General features: G+C 38.9%; 1 protein-coding gene across 9 annotated transcripts in view; it reads left to right on the forward strand.

The window, feature by feature from the left end:
* Window positions 1-26,050, forward strand: part of ALPK1 (alpha kinase 1) — a 134,428-nt gene that overhangs the window by 54,413 nt on the left and 53,965 nt on the right. For 5 of the 9 annotated variants that reach the window (XM_081244197.1, XM_081244195.1, XM_081244193.1 and 2 more), the window contains 2 exons: window positions 19,770-19,949; window positions 24,266-24,420. In XM_081244197.1, coding sequence (XP_081100323.1) covers window positions 19,829-19,949; window positions 24,266-24,420 — 276 coding nt within the window. In that variant the 5' untranslated portion in view covers window positions 19,770-19,828. Of the gene's footprint in view, window positions 1-19,717; window positions 19,950-24,265; window positions 24,421-26,050 lie in introns of all 9 variants that reach the window. The other 4 variants (XM_081244191.1, XM_081244187.1, XM_081244190.1 and 1 more) reach the window with 1 other exon arrangement.

The following is a 26,050-nucleotide window of genomic DNA, read 5'->3' on the forward strand; positions in this document are numbered from 1 at the left end:
TCCTCGCATTTGCTGGCCTCATCAAAAGTATATAATGCTTCATAGCCCTGGCAATTTTATATCACGGTATGCTTCATGCCATTTCCGTATACATACCACACCATCACCTGGACTTTCCTCCTATTCCGTCCCCGGAGACTTCCAGCAGCTTTGCCATTCTGACTCTGTAGGAATAAACAGAGCATTTCAGTTGCTTCATCCCCCACAGCACAGACTACTCCATTTCTTCTTTTAAAGAAATTTCTCTTTTAAAAGAAAACTGTTTCTCTTCTAGCAAATTACACTTGCTGAGTTTATCTCCAGAACTCTAATGTCTGTTTAAAAGGGAGCAGGTGTGTTTTGAGGACAAGTCAGAACCCTGAATTCTTACCTGATCTCTGCTTGGGGCTTTGGGCAATTACTCGACCTCCTTCTGCCTCTTCACCCCCTCTTCATGACTCAAATTCTTTACCTAGAGTTTGGGTAGACAATATCTGCTTCCCAGAGGATATGCCTCAGATTGAAGGCCCTCCAAAGTTTATAAAAATCACTTTTCCGGGACATCCCTGGTGGTGCAGTGGTTAAGAATCCGCCTGCCAGCGTAGGGGACATGGCTTCAAGCCCTGGTCCGGGAAGATCCCACATGCCGGGGAGCAGCTAAGCCCGTGCACCACAACTACTGAGCCTGCGCTCTAGAGCCCGCAAACCACAACTACATAGCCCGCGTGCCACAGCTACTGAAGCCTGCACACCTAGAGCCCCTGCTCCGCAACAAGAGAAGCCACCGCGACGAGAGGCCCACGCACCACAATGAAGAGTAGCCCCTGCTCGCAGCAACTAGAGAAAGCCCGCATGCAGCATTGAAGACACAATGCAGTCAAAAATAAAAATAAATGAATTAGTTAATTAAAAAAATTTTTTCCTACTCTGCAAATGGCTCCCAGTATCATGGCAGCTCTGGATTTGGGGACATGATGGAGTCAGTATATGGGAGTGCTCTTCTCTTCTTTGGGGTGCAGAAATACAAAGAAAACTCTCCTAGCAGGACCATTTGGTAGTCATAAGCACAGGAGCCCTGAGCAGGACCAGATGGCAGGCCTGACTCACCTTGACCTGAGATGTCGCTCTTCTAGCCATGGGGGCTAGGCTAATAGTTCATCAGATGTCACCATGGCTGATGAAGTAGGTAACTGTAGCCGGAGAGTATGAGCAACAGACCCTGCAACTGTGGCTTTTTCTTTTTCCTCTTCTTTCTTCCTGGGGCCGGCAGGTAACCCGTTTGTGACCCGGAACACTCTCATTGCACTTTCCTGTGCAGTCAAGTTTGATAAACACATTCAGCTGCAGGGAACTGGAGAGGGTGGGGCACATTAGCAAGAGAGAAAGAGGGAAGAGGCAGTTTTGGCCTCCAGTCTCCCATTTTAACAAGGTGTGGCCCTCAGGCTGGAAATCTTGATATAAAAAAGCCATAGCAAAGAACTTCATTTTCACTTATAGAATTTTCTAAAATCTATTTCACTTTTTTTTTTTTTAAATCACAGCACACTCCATTTTCTTTATAAATGGAGTGAAAGATAAATTGAATTTCTGGGCAATCTAGTGTTTGTTAAACTAATGGTTCAAGCTGCCTGTCTCATCAGTTACTTCAGTAGCCTATGCATACTCATGACTTCCCAACACAAGAGGAGGATCTCTTCCTTGAAGTCTCTGCTCACTTCATTCCCCAACTAGATTTCTTTCCTTATCTTCTCTTCAACTATTCCAAATCCTACCCTTGAAAAATCCCTGTGCAAGTGCCCCTCCCTGCTCTGAAATCCTATGTCTTTTACTGTCTTTCAGTGGAATCACTGGCTCCATCCCTGTGGGTGGGAACTGACTTATGACCTATGCAATATTCCTAGACTTGGGTTTCCATTTTATTATTTTTAATTTTTTCATTAAATGTCAAATAGATATCAAAAAATTGTAAAATAGGTGTAATATACACAGAACACAGTGAATACCCAGAGATCAAACAACCAATTTAAGTAAAAGAACCTATCACTTTCTTTGAAATCTCCTGTGTCCGTATACCTACCTCCCATCTTCTTCACTCTTCCCTCAGTAAATCCACTATTCTTTTTTTTTTTAAGTCCTTGTTGAATTTGTTACAATATTGCTTCTGTTGTATGTTTTGGTTTTTTGGCCGCGAGATCTTGTGGGATCTTAGCTCCCCGACCAGGGATTGAACCTGTACCCCCACTGGCATTAGAAGGCGAAGTCTCAACCACTGGACCGCCAGGGAAGTCCCCACTATTCTTAATTTTTAGTTTATTGTTCCCTTTTGTTTGTAATTTTACCTTATATATTTGTATCCTATGTATGTTGTTTAGCTGTGAATGTTTATAAATTTTATGCATGTATTCATCTGTGACTTCCTTTTTTATTTCTAAGATTCATCCATGTTGTATGTAACTATAATTCGTTCATTTGCTTATTCTATTCCAGTGTATAACTGTACTTCAGTTTTCTAATTCATTCTCCGATATTGATGGACATTCAGATTGTTTCCTTTGGTTTGTTTACTATTACAAGCTGTCACTGTGGATATTCTTACACATGTCCTCTTGACACAGGTCCAGGAGCTTCCCTAGAGTATATGCCTAAGAGTGACACTGGGTCATAGTGTGTGTGCATCTTTGATTTTACTGGATAATACCAAACAGTCGTGGATGGGAGTAACTAATACTGACTGTTCTTGACAACTGTTATCCAAGTTACAATTTTTTTCCAATCAAGAAGTTGTGAATGTTTTCTCATTGTGGTTTGAATATATATTTCCAAATTACTAATGAGGTTGGACACTTTTCATAAGTTGATTGGCCATTCATGTTTACTTGTGTGAAGTTTCATTCAATTATTTTGCTCATTCTTTTTCTACTATGTAGTTAGTCCTTTTCTCACTGGTTTATAGGAATTCTTTACACATTCTGGATAGAAATCTTTTGTCAGTTACATATTTTACAAATACTTTCTCCCAGTTTGTGACTTCACTTTTCACTTTCTTTTTTGATGACTTTTTACTAATCAGAAACTCATCTTTCCAGTTAATTAAATATATGTCTTTTCCTTTATAATTTGCATTTTTTTGCAAGTGTTTAAGAAATTCTTTCCTAACAAAAACTCATAAAGATACTCTCTTTTAGGTATTCTCTTTTAGAAGTTGCATGGTTTTGTCTTTCACTTTTTGGTCTGTGAATTGTATTGATTTTATTTTATTTTTTCAAAATATTTATTTATTTATTTTTGGCTATGTTGGGTCTTAGTTGCTGCGTGCAGGCTTTCTCTAGTTGCGGTGAGCGGGGGCTACTCTTCGTTGCGGTGCACGGGCCTCTCAGTGCAGTGGCTTCTCTTGCGGCGGAGCACGGGCTCTAAGAATGTGGGCTTCAGTAGTTGTGGTACGCGGGCTCTAGAGCACAGGCTCAGTAGTTGTGATGCACGGGCTTAGTTGCTCTGCGGCATGTGAGATCTTCTTGGACCAGAGCTCGAACCCGTGTCCCCTGCATTGGCAGGCGGATTCTTAACAACTGTGCCACCAGGGAAGTCCCTATATTGATTTTAAAAATAACAATTAGCTCAGTGTCACGTATTGAGCTCTGTAATAAATCAAGTTTTCATATGTACGTGGGCCCTTTGCTGGACTCCTGATGTAATTTAGAAGATCCATTTGGTCTATCCTAGTGCCAGTAATTTTTGTATCATTTAATGTCATTTTGTATTAATTACTGACATCTGGTGTGACACCCCCTCTCCTCCCTTGTTATTTTTCACTAGGAGTATCTTGATTATTCTTGAACTTTGTTCTCCCACATAAATTTTAGAACCATTTTGTGAGGATGCACACAAAGACAAGCACACACAGAGCTGTTTGTTTTGCTTGGAATTGCATTAATAATTTAGATTAACTTGGTGAAATTGATGTCTTGATAATATTGAGTTTTCCATGGCACTAACATGGGGTATCTCCTCACGTATTTAGATTTTCATTAATATCTTTCAATGAAGTAAGTTTTATAATTTCTCTCTAAATGTCTTGCATATTTATTGTTAGAATTATTCTTAGGTACTTTATATATACACATATATTGTTTTTATTATAACTTACATATTTTATGCCATTGTAAATGGTAAATTTTATTAAATTGTGTTTTCTAGCCATTTGTTGCTGATTTTAAAAATATTTTGCATAAGATTGGATTTATTTGCCCAATCAAGTTTACTGGTAATTTGTCAATTTCATTGGTCTTTTGAAAGAATTTTATTTTCTTGATCTTCCTATTGTTTTTTTATTTCATTAATTTCTGCTCTTTATTTTCTTTCCTCTACTTTCTTTTAGTTTACTTTTTCTATTCATTTCCTTAGTTTTGATTATATAAGCTTAACTCATTAATTTTTCATAATTCTTTCTTTCTCTGTTATAAGCATTTGGGCTATAAATGTCCTTCAACATTGCACTTTGACCGAATTCTACACTTTTTGATATGTAGTGCTTATCATTCCATTTTAATATTTTCTAATTTTCATAATGATAACTTCTTTGAACTATGAGTTATTTAGAAGCATATTTCTTAATTTTCATCTATATAAGGGTTTTTATCTAGTCATCTTTTCATTATTGATTACCAACTTAATAGAATTTTGGCCATACACTGTCATCTGTATGATTTTTTTTTCTTAATTTTTTTTTTTTTTTTTTTTTTTTTTTGCAGTACACAGGCCTCTCACTGCTGTGGCCTCTCCCGTTGCGGAGCACAGGCTCCAAACGCTCAGGCTCAGCGGCCATAGCTCACGGGCCTAGCCACTCCGCGGCATGTGGGATTTTCACAGACCGGGGCACCAACCCATGTACCCTGCATTGGCAGGCGGACTCTCAACCACTGCGCCACCAGGGAAGCCCTTTTTTTCTTAATTTTTAAATTTTATTTATTTTTTTATACAGCAGCTTCTTATTAGTCATCAGTTTTATACACATCAGTGTATACATGTCAATCCCAATTGCCGAATTCATCACACCACCACCACCACCACCACCACCACCACCGCCGCCGCGGCTTTCCCCCCTTGGTGTCCATATGTTTGTTCTGTACATCTGCGTCTCAATTCCTGCCCTGCAAACCGGTTCATCTGTACCATTTTTCTAGGTTCCACATATACACGTCAATATACGATATTTGTTTTTCTCTTTCTGACTAACTTCACTCTGTACGGCAGTCTCTAGATCCATCCACATCTCAACAAATGACCCAATTTCGTTCCTTTTTATGGCTGAGTAATATACCATAGTATATATTAACTACATCTTCTTTATCCATTCGTCTGTCGATGGGCATTTAGGTTGCTTCCATTACCTGGCTATTGTAAATAGTGCTGCAATGAACATTGGGGTGCATGTGTCTTTTTGAATTATGGTTTTCTCTGGGTATATGCCCAGTAGTGGGATTGCTGGATCATATGGTAATTCTATTTTTGGTTTTTTAAGGAACCTCCATACTGTTCTCCATAGTGGCTGTATCAATTTACATTCCCACCAGCAGTGCAAGAGGGTTCCCTTTCCTCCACACCCTCTCCAGCATTTGTTGTTTGTAGATTTTCCAATGATGCCCATTCTAACTGGTGTTAGAATGGTGTTAGAATGGTCTAACTGGTGTTAACTGGTTAACTACTCATTGTAGTTTTGATTTGCATTTCTCTAATAATTAGTGATGCTGAGCAGCTTTTCATGTGCCTCTTGGCCATCTGTATATCTTCTTTGGAGAAATGTCTATTTAGGTCTTCTGCCCATTTTTGGACTGGGTGGTTTTTTCTTTTGATATTGAGCTGCATGAGCTGTTTATATATTTTGAAGATTAATCCTTTGTCTGTTGATTCCTTTGCAAATATTTTCTCCCACTCTGAGAGTTGTCTTTTAGTGTTGTTTATGGTTTCCTTTGCTGTTCAAAAGCTTTGAAGTTTCATTAGGTCCCATTTGTTTATTTTTGTATTTATTTCCATTACTCTAGGAGGTGGATCAAAAAAGATCTTGCTGTGATTTATATCGAACAGTGTTCTTCCTATATTTTCCTCTAAGAGTTTTATAGTGTCTGGTCTTACATTTAGGTCTCTTATCCATTTTGAGTTTATTTTTGTGTGTGGTGTTAGGGCGTGTTCTAATTTCATTCTTTTACGTGTAGCTGTCCAGTTTTCCCAGCACCACTTATTGAAGAGACTGTCTTTTCTCCATTGTCTAGCCTTGCCTCCTTTGTTGTAGATTAGTTGACCATAGGTGCGTGGGTTTATCTCTGGGCTTTCTATCTTGTTCCATTGACCTGTGCTTCTGTTTCTCTGCCAGGACCATATTGTCTTGATTACTGTAGCTTTGTAGTATAGTCTGAAATCAGGGGGTCTGATTCCTCCAGCTCCGTTTTACACCTCAAGACTGCTGTGGCTATTCAGGGTCTTTTGTGTCTCCATACAAATTTTAAGATTTTTTTGTTCTAGTTCCATAAAAAATGCCATTGGTAATTTGGTAGGGATTGCATTGAATCTGTAGATTGTTTTGTGTAGTATAGTCATTTTGAAAATATTCATTCTTCCAATCCAGGAACATGGTATATCTCTCCATCTGTTGGTGTCATCTTTAATTTCTTTCATCAGTGTCTTACAGTTTTCTGCCTACAGGTCTTTTGTCTCCCTAGGTAGGTTTATTCCTAGGTATTTAATTCTTTTTGTTGCAGTGGTAAATGGGAGTGTTTCCTTAATTTCTCTTTCTGATCTTTCATTGTTAGTGTATAGGAATGCAAGAGATTTCTGTGCATTAAGTTTGTATCCTGCAACTTTACCAAATTCATTGATTAGCTCTAGTCGTTTTTTGGTGGCATCTTTAGGATTCTCTATGTAGAGTATCATGTCATCTGCAAAGAGTGACAGTTTTACTTCTTCTTTTCCAATGTGTATTCCTTTACTTTCTTTTTCTTCTCTGATTGCCATGGCTAGGACTTCCAAAACTATGTTGAATAATAGGGGTGACAGTGGACATCCTTGTCTTGTTCCTGATCTTAGAGGAAATGCTTTCAGTTTTTCACCAATGAGAATGATGCTTGCTGTGGGTTTGTCTTATATGGCCTTTATTATGTTGAGGTAGTTTCCCTCTATGCCCACTTTCTGGAGAGTTTTTGTCATAAATGGGTATTGAATTTTGTCAAAAGCTTTTTCTGCATCTATTGAGATGGTCATATGGTTTATATTCTTCAATTTGTTAATATGGTGTATCACATTGATTGATTTGCGTATATTGAAGAATCCTTGCATCCCTGGGATAAATCCCACTTGATCATGGTGTATGATCCTTTTAACGTATTGTTGGATTCTGTTTGCTAGTATTTTGTTGAGGATTTTTGCATCTATATTCATCAGTGATATTGGTCTGTCATTTTCTTGTTTTGTAGTATCTTTGTCTGGTTTTGGTATCAGGGTGATGGTGGCCTCGTAGAATGAGTTTGGGAATGTTTCTTCCTCTGCAATTTTTTGGAAGAGTATGAGAAGGATGGGTGTTAGCTCTTCTCTAAATGTTTGATAGAATTGCCCTGTGAAGCTATCTGTTCCTGGACTTTTGTTTGTTGGAAGATTTTTAATCACAGTTTCTATTTCATTCCTTGTGATTGGTCTATTCATATTTTCTATTTCTTCCTGGTTCAGTCTTGGAAGGTTATACCTTTCTAAGAATTTCTCCATTTCTTCCAGGTTGTCCATTTTATTGGCATAGAGCTGCTTGTAGTAGTCTCTTAGGATGCTTTGTATTTCTGCAGTGTCTGTTGTAACTTCTCCTTTTTCATTTCTAATTTTATTGATTTGAGTCCTCCTTCTCTTCTTCTTGATGAGTCTGGCTAATGGTTTATCAATTTTGTTTATCTTCTCAAAGAGCCAGCTTTTAGTTTTATTGATCTTTGCTCTTGTTTTCTTCGTTTCTATTTCATTTATTTCTGCTCTGATCTTTATGATTTCTTTCCTTCTGCTAACTTTGGGTTTTGTTTGTTTTCTTTCTCTAGTTCCTTTAGGTGTAAGATTAGATTGTTTCCTTGAGATTTTTCTTGTTTCTTGAGGTGGGCTTGTATAGCTATAAACTTCCCTCTTAGAACTGCTTTTGCTGCATCCCATAGGTTTTTTGATCGTTGTGTTTTTTTGTTTTTGTTTTTTTTTGCGGTGCACGGGCCTCTCACTGTTGTGGCCTCTCGCGTTGCGGAGCACAGGCTCTGTACGCGCAGGCTCAGCAGCCATGGCTCACAGGCCCAGCTGCTCCGCGGCATGTGGGATCTTCCCGTACCGGGGCACGAACCCGCGTCCCCTGAATCGGCAGGCGGACTCTCAACCACTGCGCCACCAGGGAAGCCCGGATCGTTGTGTTTTCATTGTCATTTGTCTCTAGGTATTTTTTGATTTCCTCTTTGGTTCCTTCAGTGATCTCTTGGTTATTTAGTAACGTATTGTTTAGCCTCCTTGTGTTTGTGTTTTTTACGGTTTTTTTTTTTTGTAATTCATTTCTAATCTCATCGTGTTGTGGTCAGAAAAGATGCTTGATATGATTTCAATTTTCTTAAATCTACTGAGGCTTGATTTGTGACCCAAGATGTGATCTATCCTGGAGAATGTTCTGTGCGCCCTTGAGAAGAAAGTGTAATCTGCTGGTTTTGGATGGAATGTCCTATAAATATCAATTCAATCTACCTGGTCTATTGTGTCATTTAAAGCTTGTGTTTCCTTATTAATTTTCTGTTTGGATGGTCTGTCCACTGGCGTAAGTGAGGTGTTAAAGTCCCCCACTATTACTGTGTTACTGTCGATTTCCTCTTTTATAGCTGTTAGCAGTTTCCTTATGTATTGAGGTGCTCCTATGTTGGGTGCATATGTATTTATAATTGTTATATCTTCTTCTTGGATTGATCCCTTGATCATTATTTAGTGTCCTTCCTTGTCTCTTTTAACATTCTTTATTTTAAAGTCCATTTTTTCTGATATGAGTATTGCCACTCCAGCTTTCTTTTGATTTCCATTTGCATGGAATATCTTTTTCCATCCCCTCAGTTTCAGTCTGTATGTGTCCCTAGGTCTGAAGTGGGCCTCTTGTAGACAGCACATAGATGGGTCTTGTTTTTGTATCCATTCAGCAAGCCTGTGTCTTTTGGTTGGAGCATTTAATCCATTCACGTTTAAGGTAATTATCGATATGTATGTTCCTATGACCATTTTCTTAATTGTTTTGGGTTTGTTTTTGTAGGTCCTTTTCTTCTCTTGTGTTTCCCACTTAGAGAAGTTCCTTTAGCATGTGTTGTAGAGCTGGTTTGGTGGTGCTGAATTCCGTTAGCTTTTGCTTGTCTGTAAAGCTTTTGATTTCTCCATCGAATCTGAATGAAATCCTTGCCAAGTAGAGTAATCTTGGTTGTAGGTTCTTCCCTTTCATCACTTTAAGTGTATCATGCCACTCCCTTCTGTCTTGTAGAGTTTCTCCTGAGAAATCAGCTGTTAACCTTATGGGAGTTCCCTTGTATGTTATTTGTCCTTTTTCCCTTGCTGCTTTCAAGAATTTTTCTTTGTCTTTAATTTTTGCCAGTTTGATTTCTGTGTGTTTCAGTGTGTTTCTCCTTAGGTTTATCCTGTATGGGACTCACTGCACTTCCTGGACTTGGGTGGCTATTTCCTTTCCCAAGTTAGGGGAAGTTTTCAATTATAATCTCTTTCTTTTTTAATTAGTTTCTGCTTTATAACAAAGTGAGTCAGTCATACATATACATCTGTTCCCACATCCCTTCCCTCTTGCATCTCCCTCCCTCCCACCCTCCCTATCCCACCCCTCCAGGCGGTCACAAAGCACTGAGCTGATCTCCCTGTGCTATGCAGCTGCTTCCCACTATCTATCTACCTTACGTCTGGTACTGTATATATGTCCATGCCTCTCTTTCGCTTTGTCACAGCTTACCCTTCCCCCTTCCCATATCCTCAAGTCCATTCTCAAGTAGGCCTGTGTCTTTATTCCTGTTTTACCCCTAGGTTCTTCATGACATTTTTTTTTCTTAAATTCCATATATATGTGTTAGCATATGGTATTTGTCTTTCTCTTTCTGACTTACTTCACTCTGTATGACAGAGTTTTCAATTATAATCTCTTAAAATATTTTCTCGGGTCCTTTCTCTCTCTCTTCTCCTTCTGCGACCCCTGTAATGTGAATATTATTGCATTTAATGTTGTCCCAGAGGTCTCTTAGGCTGTCTTCATTTCTTTTCATTCTTTTTTCTTCTGTTCTGCAGCAGTGAATTCCACCATTCTGTCTTCCAGGTCACTTATCCATTCTTCTGCCTCAGTTATTCTGCTATTGATACCTTCTAGTGTAGTTTTCATTTCAGTTATCGTATTGTGCATCTCTGTTTGTTTGTTCTTTAATTCTTCTAGGTCTTTGTTAAACATTTCTGGCATCTTCTCGATCTTTGCCTCCATTCATTTTCCGAGGTCCTGGATCATCTTCACTATCATTATTCTGAATTCTTTTTCTGGAAGGTTGCCTATCTCCACTTCATTTAGTTGTTTTTCTTGGGTTTTATCTTGTTCGTTCGTCTGGTACATAGCTCTCTGCCTTTTCATCTTGTCCATCTTTCTGTGAATGTGGTTTTTGTTCCACAGGCTGCAGGATTGTAGTTCTTGCTTCTGCTGTTTGCCCTCTGGTGGATGAGGGTAACTAAGAGGCTTGTGCAAGTTTCCGGATGGGAGGCATTGGTGGTGGGTAGAGCTGACTGTCACTCTGGTGGGCAGAGCTCAGTAAAACTTTAATCTGCTTGACTGCTGATGGCTGGAGCTGGGTTCCCTCCCTGTTGGTTGTTTGGCCTGAGGCAACCCAACCCTGGAGCCTATCCGGGCTCTTTGTTGGGGCTAATGGCGGACTCTGGGAGGGCTCACACCAAGGAGTACTTCCCAGAACTTCTGCTGCCAGTGTCCTTGTCCCCACGGTGAGCCACAGCCACTGCCTGCCTCTGCAGGAGACCCTCCAACACTAGCAGGTTGGTCTGGTTCAGTCTCCCCTGGGGTCACTGCTCCTTCCCCTGGGTCCCAATGTACACACTACTTTGTGTGTGCCCTCCAAGATTGGAGTCTCTGTTTCCCCCAGTCCTGTCAAAGTCCTGCAATCAAATCCCACTAGCCTTCAAAGTCTGATTCTCTAGGAATTCCTCCTCCCGTTGCTGGACTCCCAGTTTCGGAAGCCTGACGTGGGGCTCAGAACCTTCACTCCAGTGAGTGGACTTCTGTGGTATAAGTGTTCTCCAGTCTGTGAGTCACCCACCCAGCAGTTATGGGGTTTGATTTTGCTGTGATTGCACCCCTCCTACTGTCTCACTGTGGCTTCTCCTTTGTCTTTGGATGTGGGGTATCTTTTTTGGTGAGTTCCAGTGTCATCCTGTCGTGATTGTCCAGCAGCTAGTTGTGATCCTGGTGTTCTCACAAGAGGGATCCAGAGCACGTCCTTCTACTCCGCCATCTTGGTTCAGGGCCCTCCTCTCTTTTGTTATTTAGTTCATGTCATCTGTTTGATATTAATCCTTTGAAATTTGTTGAGATTTCTTTTATGTCACAGCAGGTGTTAAATTCTTGTAAATGTTTCAGGTATGCTTCAAAATAATATGTATTCTGCTACTGTTGAATGTGCTGTTTCATAAATATCTATTAGATCTGTTTGTTAATTCTGTTGATCAAATCAATTATATCATTTCTGACTTTCATTTGCTTAATATGTTAGTTTCTAAGAGAGGTGTGTTAAATTTTCCCGCTATTATTATGTATTTGCTTATTTTTCTGTATGATTCTTTCAATTTTTGTTTCATATATATTGAAGTTATGCTACTAGATATATGCAAAGTTATCATTGCTATACCTTTCTGGTGAGCTGAACTATGTATCATTGTGAAGTGACCTTTTCATCGGTTCTAATGCTTTTTGTGTTAAAGTCTGTTTTATCTGATATTAATACAGCTACATCAGCTTCCTTTTAGTTAGTATTTTTCTATATCTTTTTTCATCTACTACTTTTAACCTTTCCATATTCTTATGCTTACCTAAATCCATGTAGCTATTTTTTAATCTAGTGTATCATTATCATTTTATTGTAGTATTTAACCCATGTGTATTTATTGGAAGCATTGATATGTTTATGTTCCACTTTGACTGAATTCCATTTCTATATGTAGTATTTATCATTCCATTATAATATTTTCTAATTTCCATAATAGTGACTTCTTTGACCTGTGCCTCATTTAGAAGTATATTTCTTGATTTTCTTTTTTTCTTGCCTTCTTTTAGATTGATTTTTTTCATTTTTTTTCCTTTTACTAGTTTCAAAGTTATATGTTTTATTTTAATTTTTTATGGATTATCTTAGACATTTTATCATAGTCTAAAGTTAATGTCTCCACTCCTCCTGACCAACTCAAGGATCTTAGAAAACTTTAATGTCAGTCACTTTCCTCCTGACATATATGCTGTTGGTGTTTGTATGTGTATTGTTCTATTTTTTTCATCCACAAGACAGACATTGTTTTTGTAGCGTTATACAATCAATGTTTGTTTATACTTAGCCAGTAACTTACCACTTTTATGATTATTACTTCTCCTTGAATCTCAAGCCTTTCATCTGTGACCACTTTCCTTTTATCTAAAGTACATACTATAGAGGTATGTTTGGAACTGTTGATGTTTATTTTTAAATACTTTTATTTTGCATGGCTTCCCCTTCTACCATATTAAAGCTATCTTTTCACTGTCTTCTAGTTTCCACTCTTGCTTTTAGGTAGCTATCTATAAATTCATTGTTATTCCTTTGAAGGTAATCTGTCTTTTCTCTCTGGCCATTTTAAAGATCTTCTCTATGTCTTTTGTGCTACCTAGTTTCACTGTAATATTTCTAGGTATGAATTTTTATTAATTTATCCTGCTTGAGTATTATGGGAATTTTGGTTATTGTCTTTCTCCTGGTCTAAAAGTTGTTAGTCATTATCTCTCCAAATTTCTTCTGCTTCCTCAGCTTCTTTCCATCTAGGACTCTGAATATATGTTAGAGCTTTTCCATCAGTCCTCTGTGTTTCTTAATCTCTCTTGTATTTTTCATGCCTTTGTCTTTTTCTGTTGCATTCTAGGTGATGTGTTCTGATGTATTTTTCATTTCAAAAATTGTCTTTTAGCCAGAGCTAATATTTTATCAAATATATCTAATGCCCTGAATTTAAAATTTTTATTATGTTTTTTGTTTGTAGAAATTGTATTTGATTCTTTTTCAATACGCTTGTCCCTTTTTATAGTTTCTTGCTCTTTACTCATACACTCAACATTACTCTTTCAGTTCTTTAAACATGTATATTTTGTAGTATATATCTGATAATTCCATTATCTATAGTCTTTTGTAGGTCTAATTTTACTATCTATTGTTTCTTCTTTTATTCATTGTTTCTTTTTATCATAGGCATTTTGTGAGCTTTGACCAGGAGCTCATATTTCTTGGTATTTAATAGGTGACAGTCTTTGAAACTTGGATTGGAATCAGATTCCTTTATAGAAGATTATGTTTCATTCCACCAGTTGCCTGAGAAAACCACCAACCTGGGCTCATTTGTAAATAGTTTATTTAAAAATAATTATCAGCTAGATGGGGCTTCCCTGGTGGCACAGTGGTTAAGAATCCGGCTGCCAATGCAGGGGACACGGGTTCACGCCCTGGTCCAGGATGATCCCACATGCTGCAGAGCAACTAAGCCCGTGCACCACAACTACTGAGCCTGCGCTCTAGAGCCCACAAGCCACAACTACTGAGCCCACGTGCCACAACTACTGAAGCCCATGAGCCTAGAGCCCATGCTCCACAGCAAGAGTGGAGAAGACACCACAATGAGAAGCCCGTGCACCACAACAAAGAGTAGCCCCCACTTGCTGCAACTAGAGAAAGCTCACGTGCGGCAATGAACACCCAACACAGCCATAAATAAATAAATAAACAAATAAATAAATAAGCAAATAAAATCTATTAAAAAATAATTATTATCAGACAGAGGTTTTGCAGACCTGTGCCTTCAAATTTGCAAGGGAAAAAATTTTGTTCTCCTCCTTGAAGCAGCATGTTTTGCCACAGAAAATTTTCCTGGCAGGTAGGGGAAGAAGATGAGAATATATTTTTAGCTCACCCCTGCACTAAAAATGCAACCTTTTAGGATCTCAGTTTTATGCAGGGGGGAGTCTCCTCTTTTACTTCCCTCCTGGGTAGGCCTTTGGTTTTATTTCCTATCCTCCCATATTCCAAAATAGTGAAAACCAGTTTCAACTCACAATGTTTGGCAAATACACTCAAGGCAAACGCTAGCCTCTGTGTTAACTTTCTGGGTTCCAGCTTTTACTTGCTTTTTGTCTTCTGAGTAGTCCTTCCTTTTTTGCCATTTCATTGATATATTTGAGATATTTTAACACGCTTTTCCAGCATTTTTAGTTGTTTTCAGAAGGAATGTTGGTCAGAGCATATAGTCTTCCATACTGCTAGAAAGAGAAGTCTACCCTTTAGGTTTTTGGTGGCTTAGAAGTTGCCTTCTTCTTCTCCCTTTTCATGCAGTTTTAAAATGCTAACAAATGGCTGTCACCCAAACGTATCTAACCAAGCTGCACAGTTGTATTACTCTCCAATCAGATTTCTTTTTCTCCTTTTATTTACCCATTTCGACCACCAATCAGTTCAAGAGGTAGTATGGTCAGAGTTGATGTGTGGTGTTGCTCAGAAGAGGGTGAAATGGTGGGAAAGGCTGGATTGTCATTGCTGGGGCCTGATTAGAGAAACTTATTTTTGTTGTTCTCTGTGGGAGACCAGAATATATTTTCTCCTAAAAACAATATGATACATAATTTTGAATGTAGATGAAAAAGTACTTTCAGTATAATTATTCATGTGCATATGAATTAAATGAGCTCTGTAAACTTGCTTATAAGTTTAACCAACCATTAATTAAGTTCCAACAAAGATAATTTAAATAGAGCATTTAGAATACAATCATGTGTGATATGCTTTGAATAGTTCATTTTTAATATATTTATGTCTGATTCCTCTAATTACATTGTAAACTTCTTGACAGTAGGAGTCATCTCTTTTACCTCTTTATGCTTCCCCACATCTTCAAGCCTAAGGATTCTCACTAGTTGGCTGGTCATTTATTACAAAGGTGACAGCCAGTAGACCATGGAATACCTTTGGAGTTCTTTTATTTTCCCTAATTTACCCGCTAATAAGTATACTGATTGTCCAGAGAAAAAAACTTAAACACAAATGCCAAAAGAAACGGGGCTTTGAATAATCCACTGATATGCTTCTTTCTAATGATGGCTGACTTGCCAGTTATTCTATAAATCAGCTACTCAGCTAAATTCTTAGTCATCAATAGAACTAAAGTATTCATATGCCAAAATCAAACACAGAGTGTATGAACAAATAACCATTTGGCTATGTGTGTGCATGTGTGCCTTAGAGTATATGATTCTAACTTATTCTAGAGTTATCTGTTTGCATGTTTGTTTGCTTTTTCTGGTCTCTTTCTATTTGATTTTTAAAGAAAAAATATATGGGGGACGTTAAAATAGAAAACAATAATTCATAAATTATAAAAAATATTGGGAAACATCCATTTTCCAATTTAGAAATAATGTGTAGCTCACAGAGCATCACAGTTCAGGGGGGCAAAAATCAATATGTGTTAAAATTGAAAATGATTCTTTCATAAATGAAGCTGACCAAAATTTCCAGCGGGACTGTTGCCTGAAGGAAAATTTCCTGGGCTCCAGCCTCTGTTATGCCTAACAATGAACCATACAAGTCTAGACAGATGGTTGGATTCCATAGTGTTTCTCATGTTACAATATTTTCTTCCTATTGTCTCTCCTGAATTCTACAGGGAAAGGGGGAAATGCTATAACTTTCAAAAAGTATAAAGAATATCTTTGGTATAGTTTGGGAAGTCACAAGTAATAAACATTCATTGTCTTGGAAATCTCTTCTTCCGTTTTAGACATGCTTTCTTGGTTAAAATTTGATTGCTTATGTTGAACAGTATGATTTAGCTTCCTTACTATCTTTATTGCTAGAAACAGAAGGTGTATTTATGTCTTTTCTCGCCTATGTTCCCTGTCTCAAAGTATGCTAACATCATCTATTCACTTTTGAGCTATGGTGAGTTAGAAATTGGGGACTCATCCTTAAGACCATTCACAGCCATCCAACACCAATAGTGCATATACTCCCTAAACAGTTCTCAAATCTGTCCAATTTTCTATATCTCTGATATCATCACACTGGTCCAAAGTCCTTGTATCTCTCACCTGGATTATTGCAATAAGTACCTAACCGATCTCCCTGCAGTCACCCTCTTCCTCCTGCCCCCTTATACACAAACTACGTTCAAAGCAGAATGATCATTCCCAAATGTAAATCTGGTTGTGTTCCTACTACCAGTAGTTTTCTGTGACTCTTAGGGTAAACACAAAATTCCTTACCTGGCACGCAAGGCACTCCACAGTCCCTGCTTACCTCTCCAGCATCACTTCATGTCAGCTTTCTCCTTTTATGTCTAGTTCAGCCAACCTGACCTTCTTTCATTCCCTCTATATTTCCTTCCACGTTAGGACTGTTCCCTACCATTTTAACTTCATTAAGCCCTGTTCTTCTTTCAGAGGTTAATTCAGGCATCACATCCTCAGAGAAGCCCCCCCTTGACCTGCCCTATCCTTACCCAAATGCTTAGGTCAAGTCCTGTTGTTTGCCCTCACAAAACCATGTATCTTATCTCTCTTTCACAGCACTTAGACAAAAGGAAGAGATTTATGATCCTGTGCATCAGGAATCAGGGTTTCAAGTGAGGAAACAAAAGCAAAGAAGAATATTTTGTAGTCAGCCTCTAAGATTCAAGCCCATACTTCTAACCCACAGAAAAAAGTATGCATAAAAATATTACACTTAAGGGTTCTGAAAAGAGCCAGGAATTTTTCAGTAAATAAATATCAGATATTCTTTAGTCTATCTAGCCTTTAGATAGACAACCTGGTCTATCTAAACTGCTGCTGAGTATGTAATTTAAGACCTGGAAACATTTTAACAATTGTTCCCAACCAATCCCCTCAAAATATAGATGAGAAAAGTGAATCTCAAAAGTGAAACTCAGCAGTCTCACAAATAGTTAATAGTAGAGAATGAAGTGGAATTAGTCGTTGAGCACTATTATGTATATTAGTTTTCCTATTTCTAGGTCTTCTTTTCTTTACTACATACTCTCTCTGCTTAAAATATTAACAGAAACAAAGCAGTTAAAATTTATAATGGAAGACTATTGTCTACCCTAAGAGGATGGTACAGCACTAATAAAACATTAAGCCTTTAGACAAAGGGGTGGTGTGCTATTAAAATTATATTATAGTGCAGTTTTATTTCTTTGTGCATGAGCTCTTCATATTTTCTTTTTATGCCTCTCTTTCTATATGAAGTCCTATAAAAAGGATCCTGGGAAAGTGAACTCCCTTCTTGATTTAATTTAGGACTTGAAGAAAAGTGAGAGTCCTACTCACCCGTAACTCATTCCAAGCAAAGTTTGTTCTTAACTTTCTCATCCACCAACTGCATTTCCCAGTTTCCATAGTAACCTTCCATTATAGCCACCATCTTCCTTTTTCAGGGAATGGTGGGAATGGGCTATCATTGCTTCATGGCCTCTTGCTCACTCTAGTCTACTGATTAACTCTCTGACCAGCCCTTACTGTTTAGTTCTTTTCATAGAAAGGCAAGCTAATGGTCATCTTGTACCACAAAACATTGACATAAACACTTGAGCTAAAAGGGACACTGAAAACCATTTAGTCCAACAACCCAATCCATGCAGGAGTACTCTATGAAACATCTTAAACAGAAAAGAGATTAAATTTATATTTATGTTTAAATGCTTCCAGTAACTAATTTCATGACTTCACTTATGTAAATGCTCTTTCAAGTAACAAGACTGTTGTATGAAAACTCTGCTTGTGTTCTTCATCAACGAGTACATGATTGTCTTCATGAAACAAGTCTGTTGCATCCTAAAACTTTGCTTTGGCACTTTCACCTGTGTGTGTGTGTGTGTGTGTGTGTGTGTGTGTGTGTGTGAATGAAAACCTAAAGCACAGCGAGGATAAAATTTACGTTAGAATGAAAATTACAGAGTTTAGATTTCACAGCTCATCCTTCATTTTCTGTTCCTGTTAAGTCATGGAATAGAAAAAAGATAGAAAAATGCTTTCTTGCTATTTCAGATTCAAAACCAGCTTCTTAAAGTGAGGCCATTGTGTAGCAGAGCACATTTTCCCCAACACCAACACAATAATTCACTGGTTTAATAGTTTTAATGATTACTAAAACAGTAAAATATTGTGTTGCATGGGTCTGCTGGATTACAGAGGGAGTAGATCATCCATATATCTATTGTACTTTCTTCCTTTTCAGATTCTCTTGCTTTGATAATAAGATTCTACATGCCATACAAGAGTGTCGCAACCAGACAGCAGCTCCACTGTCTATTCTGGCAAATTCAGAAAGAGAATAACTTCCTTTGTTTTGTTTACAATGTACATTCTTTAGTAAAAGGAAAACAAACAAAATGATTTGTTAAACCACTACATAGAAAATAGATAGACAACAAGGATCTACTGTATAGCACAGGGAACTTATACCCAATATTTTGTAATAACCTATAAGGGAAAAGAATCTGAACAAGAACATATATTTATGTGTGTGTGTGTGTGTGTGTGTGTGTGTGTATATATATATGTATATATATATATGAAATTGAATCACTTTGCTGTATACCAGAAACTAACACAACATTGTAAATCAACTATACTTCAATTAAAAAAGAGATTTGTTAATCAAGAGACTTTTCAGTATTTGTCAGGCATTTTTGTACAGTCAGTGGGTTATTTTGTTCCTGAAATTACTTTGACTGCAATAGCTCATTACAGTATACTCATATTTATATAAGAAGTCTCTCAGCTGTATATGTGTTAAATGGGATGGATATAAGTAGATCTATCCGTATGATAGATCTAGGTAATTGGGTTTTCTGGGATTACATTTCTTTATTTTATTTGGCAATGTGCCTGGCAGTGAAGAGCTTTAAATTTGGCATCTGTCATTGCCTACTTTGGTCCAAATTATATAATGCTAAATACCATAAAGAATACTGCACAGGGGAAATCAGCAGTGGGTTATGAGAGTGGTAAACTTCTTATTACCATGTGCTTGTGTCTGAATATTAGAACTGTTAGCCAGATGCTTCCTGTGGACTTCCAGAGAGGCAAGAAAGTGTGGTGCCACTGGGATCCAGAGGCACTGATAGGAGGTATTCAGAAGATACATGAATCATAGGGTATATTCATTTCATTTGGCTCCATGTGATTCCACTGACTTCACTGTGGGTAACCAGGTCTGCACCAGGACCCTTTCCCTTCTGCTCTCTGACGACTTCGAGGTGCTGCCCATCTAGACCAGGCCCTGCAGTAATTTCACACACTCCCCTAAGAAAGTCCTCAGGGGCTGTCATGTATTTTCATGTGTTTGCTCTATTATCCCTCCCTGCTTGAGTCTTACAGATAATTGATGATGCTTCAGTTAATCATCTTTCCCCCTCTTTTGTTCACCAGGTACCTCAGGCTTGAAGGGGCTCTTTTATTGAGAATCGATGTCTTCTCCTAGGTAATTGATCACCGTAGACCCAGGGACACTCGACTCATCATCGAGGGAGGGTAATCATCATGAATAATCAAAAAGCTGTAGCTGTGCTACTGCAAGAGTGCAAGCAAGTGCTGGACCAGCTCTTGTTGGAGGCGTCAGATGTGTTAGAGGAGGACAAGAGGGAGGACCAGCGGTGCAGAGGTGAGGTTCTGATGGGAGGTGCTGGGGGGAGTGGGGAGCAGCAGGTTTGCTCTCCTTTCCCCTGTCTGAACAACACATTCTCATCTCTGCCCTATTTTTCTTCTCTTGGCAGATGACCACAGAGAGATGAGTGGATTTCTAGGGCATGAATGGGACATGGGCTGTGGGTGGACGGGCAGGGGAGGAGGCCCACTTTGTTGCAGTGAATTGCTGTCAGTTCTAATTTTAAGCTTCAGTAAACATGAAGCCACAAGAAACAGTTTAGTTCAAGGAGAACAAAGGGTCCAAGTGGGCTGGTGCACGTAAATTTCAATTATTAAAAAATTGAAGCAACTTCTGAATGGTGGCACATACTTTTTTTTCAAACTAGGCTTTTGTGCCTCATCAGTTTCCATAGACTTCTACAGTTTCCACAAATATGTCATCTCATCAGTCCCATCTCTCTTTTTTGATCATCAGTACATTTTCTCATCTTGTATTTACATGCCATTTGTAAAATAAATCCACTCATACTGATAAATACTTATTGCATCATTATCAGGGTTTAAGAATTTGGCTTTTTTGCTCATTCATAGTTTGTGCCATTCATAGTTTTAGATGAGTCATTGTTTGGGAAGTTTCAATCACAAAGTCTAGAAAGTTAAAGCAATTCTGATTTCTTCTTTAGCCAGTTTTGAAGAGGCAGGCTTCTTAGATTCTTTTTAGCATTCAGATAAATTTCCCTTCATTTCTATCAGTGTGTCCCTTTTATGTGCTTTTAATATTTTTCTTTGTATTTTTAGTCATTTGCTATTCCTTACAGAAATAAGATCCCCATATAAAATGCACACTCCCCATCTCTTTTGTTGTTGTTGATTATGTAATGGGAAAATGTTCTAGGAGAGTCTTTTTCCCACATTCTTGTATATAGGCACATATATTTTTATAAGAGAACTTTTAGGTGCCTTTAGAAGTCTAATTTTTTGTAACCTGTCATCCATGCTCTTTTCAAGATAACATGCCCCATGTCCAGTTGTTTCACAGCCTTAGTGTTTCCTTTCTTTACTAGCCAGATACATCAGTGTCTAACTTTGCTTGCTCCAGTGCTGGTCCTAGTTCTCCCCAGGGGCAGTGTGTTGTGTTCTGTTATTTCTCCTGAAGTTTTTCTCTTCTCCTTTTACTACATCATGTCCTTTGTCTCTTCAGCCCAAATTCCTTTAAGCTTTGTGTTCTCCTTAGTGAAGACTCTGAGCCTCCAATCGGGAAGGATTTTCATCTTCTTTTTCTTCTCAAGTGCCACAGAATAGGAGAAATAATCAGTTTAGTTCCAGATAAGGCAAATCACGACTGCAAAATCACTCAATTAGCCATGGCCCTTCAGGTAAGCTGCTTGGGGAAGTAAGTGACCAGAGAGGCAGAGGAGGCTACTGCTGGGTCAGGGGCGGACTGCTGGGGTTTGCTGAATCCAGTAAATCAATGGGGGAGGAACCCTGTGCTGAGCCATTGACAAACTCAGCATTTGCCCGTCGCCACTGCATGTTGCATGGTCCACCCGAGCGCCATCAGTGCAGTTGGACACAGTCTGAACACGGAGCCTGTCCCTCGGCAGGTGGTTTCTGAACAGCTCTAGCTCACGGGTCGGGCTGCCACCGCCACTGATGTCATCACCCGCATGTGCTCCCAGAGAAAGGCATTAGTACAGGGTCACTTAAGGCGACAGGGCCAGCCGGTGGACTCGAACATGAACACTATGGGTTTTATTCTTTTCCCTCTTCCTCTCAACCCCATCCTTTTTCTTCAGAAATTGTCATAGTCAGCATGGGTGACTAGTCCTAGCAACTCTAACCCCCTGAGATAGAGAAGGAACTGAAATCCAAAAAGAGATATATTTTTAAAACATACTTCAGAGGCATCTTTTATTTCAGTATTCCCCAGTGGACTATCCATTTTCTGGCACGATCTGTACGGAAAGGGTGGTATGATGAGGAAAAAAGGATTTGTAACAAATATATCATCATGAAGAAATTTTGAAAATATTTAAAGTTATTCATTGCCAAAATACAGTGAAATTCTGTGAATCCAGAAATCACATTTCTGTTGTCATTTAACTAATCCTTTGACCCCTGAGCTTGACACTCATGGACAGAGTATCCAAATAATTTATCAGAATTGAAGTACTTTTGAGAGTGAAAAAGCACTATTAATAAGTACACTATGATTACATAGGACTGTCCTAAGCAAATAGAACTGAATAGTCATCCTATTCATGACTATTTAGAAATATCATTTAAGAAATTTTCTCTATATGTATATTGGAAACATTTTCAGAGATTAAAATTATGTCAGTGGTGGTAAGAGGAGATTGTGACCACATAGGCTTCCAACCTCGTGGTTTTGCTTTCACTGGGGGAGTGCCATTGCACAGAGGGTGCTCAGTAGTTCTGGGTTACTGAATGGGGCAGGGGGTGGGGGGACAATGGTTTCAGTGTGACACTTGTAAGTTATCCTTAGTAGTCAGTCCAGATCAATCATTCATTGGCATAGCCCATGCATTATCCCCTCAATGCCAAGCAGTCCTTCCCCTCAGGAGAATTCCTTACATTTGCCCAGCTGGTGGCAAGGACTCAAGAAGACATCATGAACCAAGGCAGAGTTAGCTTTTCTTCCTTCTCTTCTTTTTTTTTCACTCTCTTTGTCATATCTCTTTTGTCTTATTTAGCATGTCTCATGTAAACATGAGACTAATCTTTCTTTTAACCATCATGGTGTGATTTACAAAAGTGATAAGATGTGATGCCAGTTTTCAGGGAGCTGACAATCCACAGTTCAATGAAAGGATAGATGTGGCTAGAGAACAGTGGGATGAATGCTGAAAGGAGCATGCACCTGTGGGTTTGGGAGCCCTCATGAGGGACATCTCAATTCCACTGGGAGATCATGGCAGGGCTGATGAGAAGTGGCAGTGTTTGCACTGAATGCTGAATGAAGTCAGTGGGCCTGAGCCTGGTCATGAGGCAATTGAGGGAGGGCAATGCAAACAGTGGGGACAGGATGTGCAAAAGCATCGGAGAATTTTGTGCAGAGCAATGGCCTGGTCCATCTTGTTTTTAGCAAAATGGGAAGCAACAGTCTGGGAGATGAAATGGATGGGAGGAGATAGAAAACAATGACTCAGGCAAAAATTACTGATAATTAAAAGGAAGAAATCGATTTTAGGATCCACAGAATTTGATAACCAATTAGATTCAGGGAGGAAGAGAGAACAAAAAGTCTAGACCAACTTCTGGGTTTCAGGCTTGGGCGAGTCAGTGAATGATAGTAACATTCATCAAAATAGAAAACAGAGAGGGAAATACAATATTTAGAAAAAAGGTGATGAGTTCAGTTTTAGATATGTTGAGTCTGAAATGTCTGCAAGACAAGCACCTGGAGATTTATAGCTGGCAGTCATATACAAGTCCATGATACCTTATTCACAGCCCTGGGGGGAGGTCACATGTGCTGCAGAATTCAGAATTTTTTCAAATGTTAGAAAGGGAAGTATGGTGTATATACCGTCTGTTATACTAACACTCCAGTAGAAACTGGGGCAGCATCTACAGTCAAACATTAAAATTTTCAGAACAAAATGTTGACTAATCTCACTATAACAAGATTATAAATAGCCTTTAGTCAATTCAAGTCTGGTTCGGGTGCCAAACTTAAAAAAAAACCTTCTAGTTTGCAGAGCTTTTCGGGTTTCCCAAGTTTGGATAGGAGATTGTTGACTTATATAATTAACTAGGTTTGATGTCTATTAAGAGATTAACTATATCTCCTAATGTGAAACAAGGCCATTTCATAATAAATTGATATGGGTTTTTTGCATTCATTGTCTATATTCAAATGTAGTCCACAGGGAAAGTCTGAGGTGAGGTGAGGTCTTAGAGGAGAAAAAAGAAGTTGTACAGATTGATTCTCTGCATTACCCAGCTGCCACAAGCCCCAGATGCCATTCCATTCTCAGTCCTGTTCTCATTTTACAGGAAAAATAATATTTCCTTCGTTCCTTTCTCTGATTCTTCATGCAGAGATAGTCACTGAAGTGCTTTACTTCCTGCTAAAACCTTTTTTAATGCCTGACTACCCCAATTTACCCGTAGGGCAAAGTAGACCAGGGCCACCCCTGACAGATAGCTTTTTGCTATTATTCTTTGAGTCAGAACTACCAGGTTAGGCCAGACAGCAAGAGGTAGGAAAAAAATTTTTTTGCCACTGAGGTGCTTCATCATAACATTGGTAACTCAACAGCCTTTTCTTTGACTGCAATTTCCTTACCTGAACTCTGACCTTTTCAGCTTCACTCCCCAGCGAGTTAAGAACCCTGATCCAGGAGGCAAAGGAAATGAAGTGGCCCTTCGTGCCTGAAAAGTGGCAGTACAAACAAGCTGTGAGCCCAGAGGACAAAACAAACCTGCAGGATGTGATTGGCGCTGGGTTGGAGCAGTTACTGGTAGGAAGAGCCACACCACCTGTTCCTCTGACACCCCCAAGTGAGGCATTTAGCCTCTAAGTGGTCTAATAGATTACATTTCTTTGAAGCATAAAACAGCCCCTACCCTTATGGTCATCTCTGCCAGATTGACTAATGTGTGTGGGGGGAAGCTTTTTAAGAGGGTTTGCTTGCCCATAAGACCTTCTGTTGGAAAGGCAAATCAAGTACAAGTGAAGAAGGGTGGTCAGTGGGCCCAATGAGAACCTGTCATGCTGAAATATTTACATGACTTAAAAAAATATATATATTCTTTTCTTTTAAGTCTTTATTGAATTTGTTGCAATATTGCTTCTGTTTTTTATGTTTTGGTTTTTTGGCTGTGAGGCATGTGGGATCTTAGCTCCCTGACCAGGGATTGAATCCTCACCCCCTGCATTGGAAGGCGAAGTCTTAACCACTGGACTGCCAGGGAAGTCCCTATTTGCATATTCTTGGTGGGCCAGAAGCAGTAGTTTTGATTCCGCCATGCCTCATAGCATTTTTATTTTGAAATACTACTTTCTAAAAGTTGGGTAGGTTAAAAAAAATAAATTCACCACTATTTCATCCATGTGACTTGCTGTCTAAGCTACTGAAGTCTGGCATGTCCCTTCCCTGAGCCCTGCCTGGAATCCTGTTCACTCCCTTATCTCCTCATGATGATTCACACTGTTCAGGAAGTATCATGTCAAAGTCATTGGCATGCTTATTCCTCAACTCATTTATTGGAAACTAATCAAATGGGTACCTCTACCCCAGATAGGAGAGAGCCTCAAGAATAACACATGAACTCAGATTTGAGCTCAGGTTTCAGGCTTAGGTTCTGGGGATGCTACTAGGAGTGCCATTTTCCTTTCTGATAGTGTTTTTTTTTTCCTACATTCTCTTAGATGATTATCAAAGAAGAGACTCTATTACCTTTTTTTTTTTTCTCACATAAATATAGATGTTTGTCTGGAGACCAGGCATTACAAGCAATGATAATATTCCCAAAATTTTATTTTATTGGTTTACATGGGAATGTGTTTTGGGGTCATCCCAAAATAAATGTATAGATATAGACATTGTTTTTACCTATTAAAACAAAAATCCAGGGAAGATCCCCTAATCTATGTACACATAACAGCATTGTTGGAGACAATGACTCCAACGGTCATTACTGTTGTCCAGTCATTACTGTTACTGGAGGAACAGTAACTGCCTCCCCCAAAACTTTCCAGCCCTCCAAAAAACAAACACCCGAGGTTAAGCAGGCTGAGGACCGTAGGCAAAGGAAAGTGAATACTTGGAACAAATTCAGTGGTGAACCAGGGGTTTTAAATAAGTGTGCTTGTTGTTAGTGGAGAAGTGGAATGGAACAAAAACTGTAGTGTGTGTATCACTGTAGAGTTTACAAAATGCACATGCATCATCTCATTTAATTCTCAAAGTAGCCCTCCAGTGATTATTACCATTATCAAGCCCATTTTGAAGATGAGGAAATTAAGGTGCAGGGAGATTAACTTGCCTAGGGGAACAGACCAGTGAGTGGCGGAGCTGTGACTTAGCCCCTTCCTCCGTCCTGCTCCAGTTCTCCCTCTGGAAGCCTCAAGGAATGAACTTGAGAGCA

The sequence above is a fragment of the Mesoplodon bidens genome (assembly GCF_964165515.1).
Source record: "Mesoplodon bidens genome assembly, chromosome: 1".
NCBI classification, from domain to species: Eukaryota; Metazoa; Chordata; class Mammalia; order Artiodactyla; family Ziphiidae; genus Mesoplodon; species Mesoplodon bidens.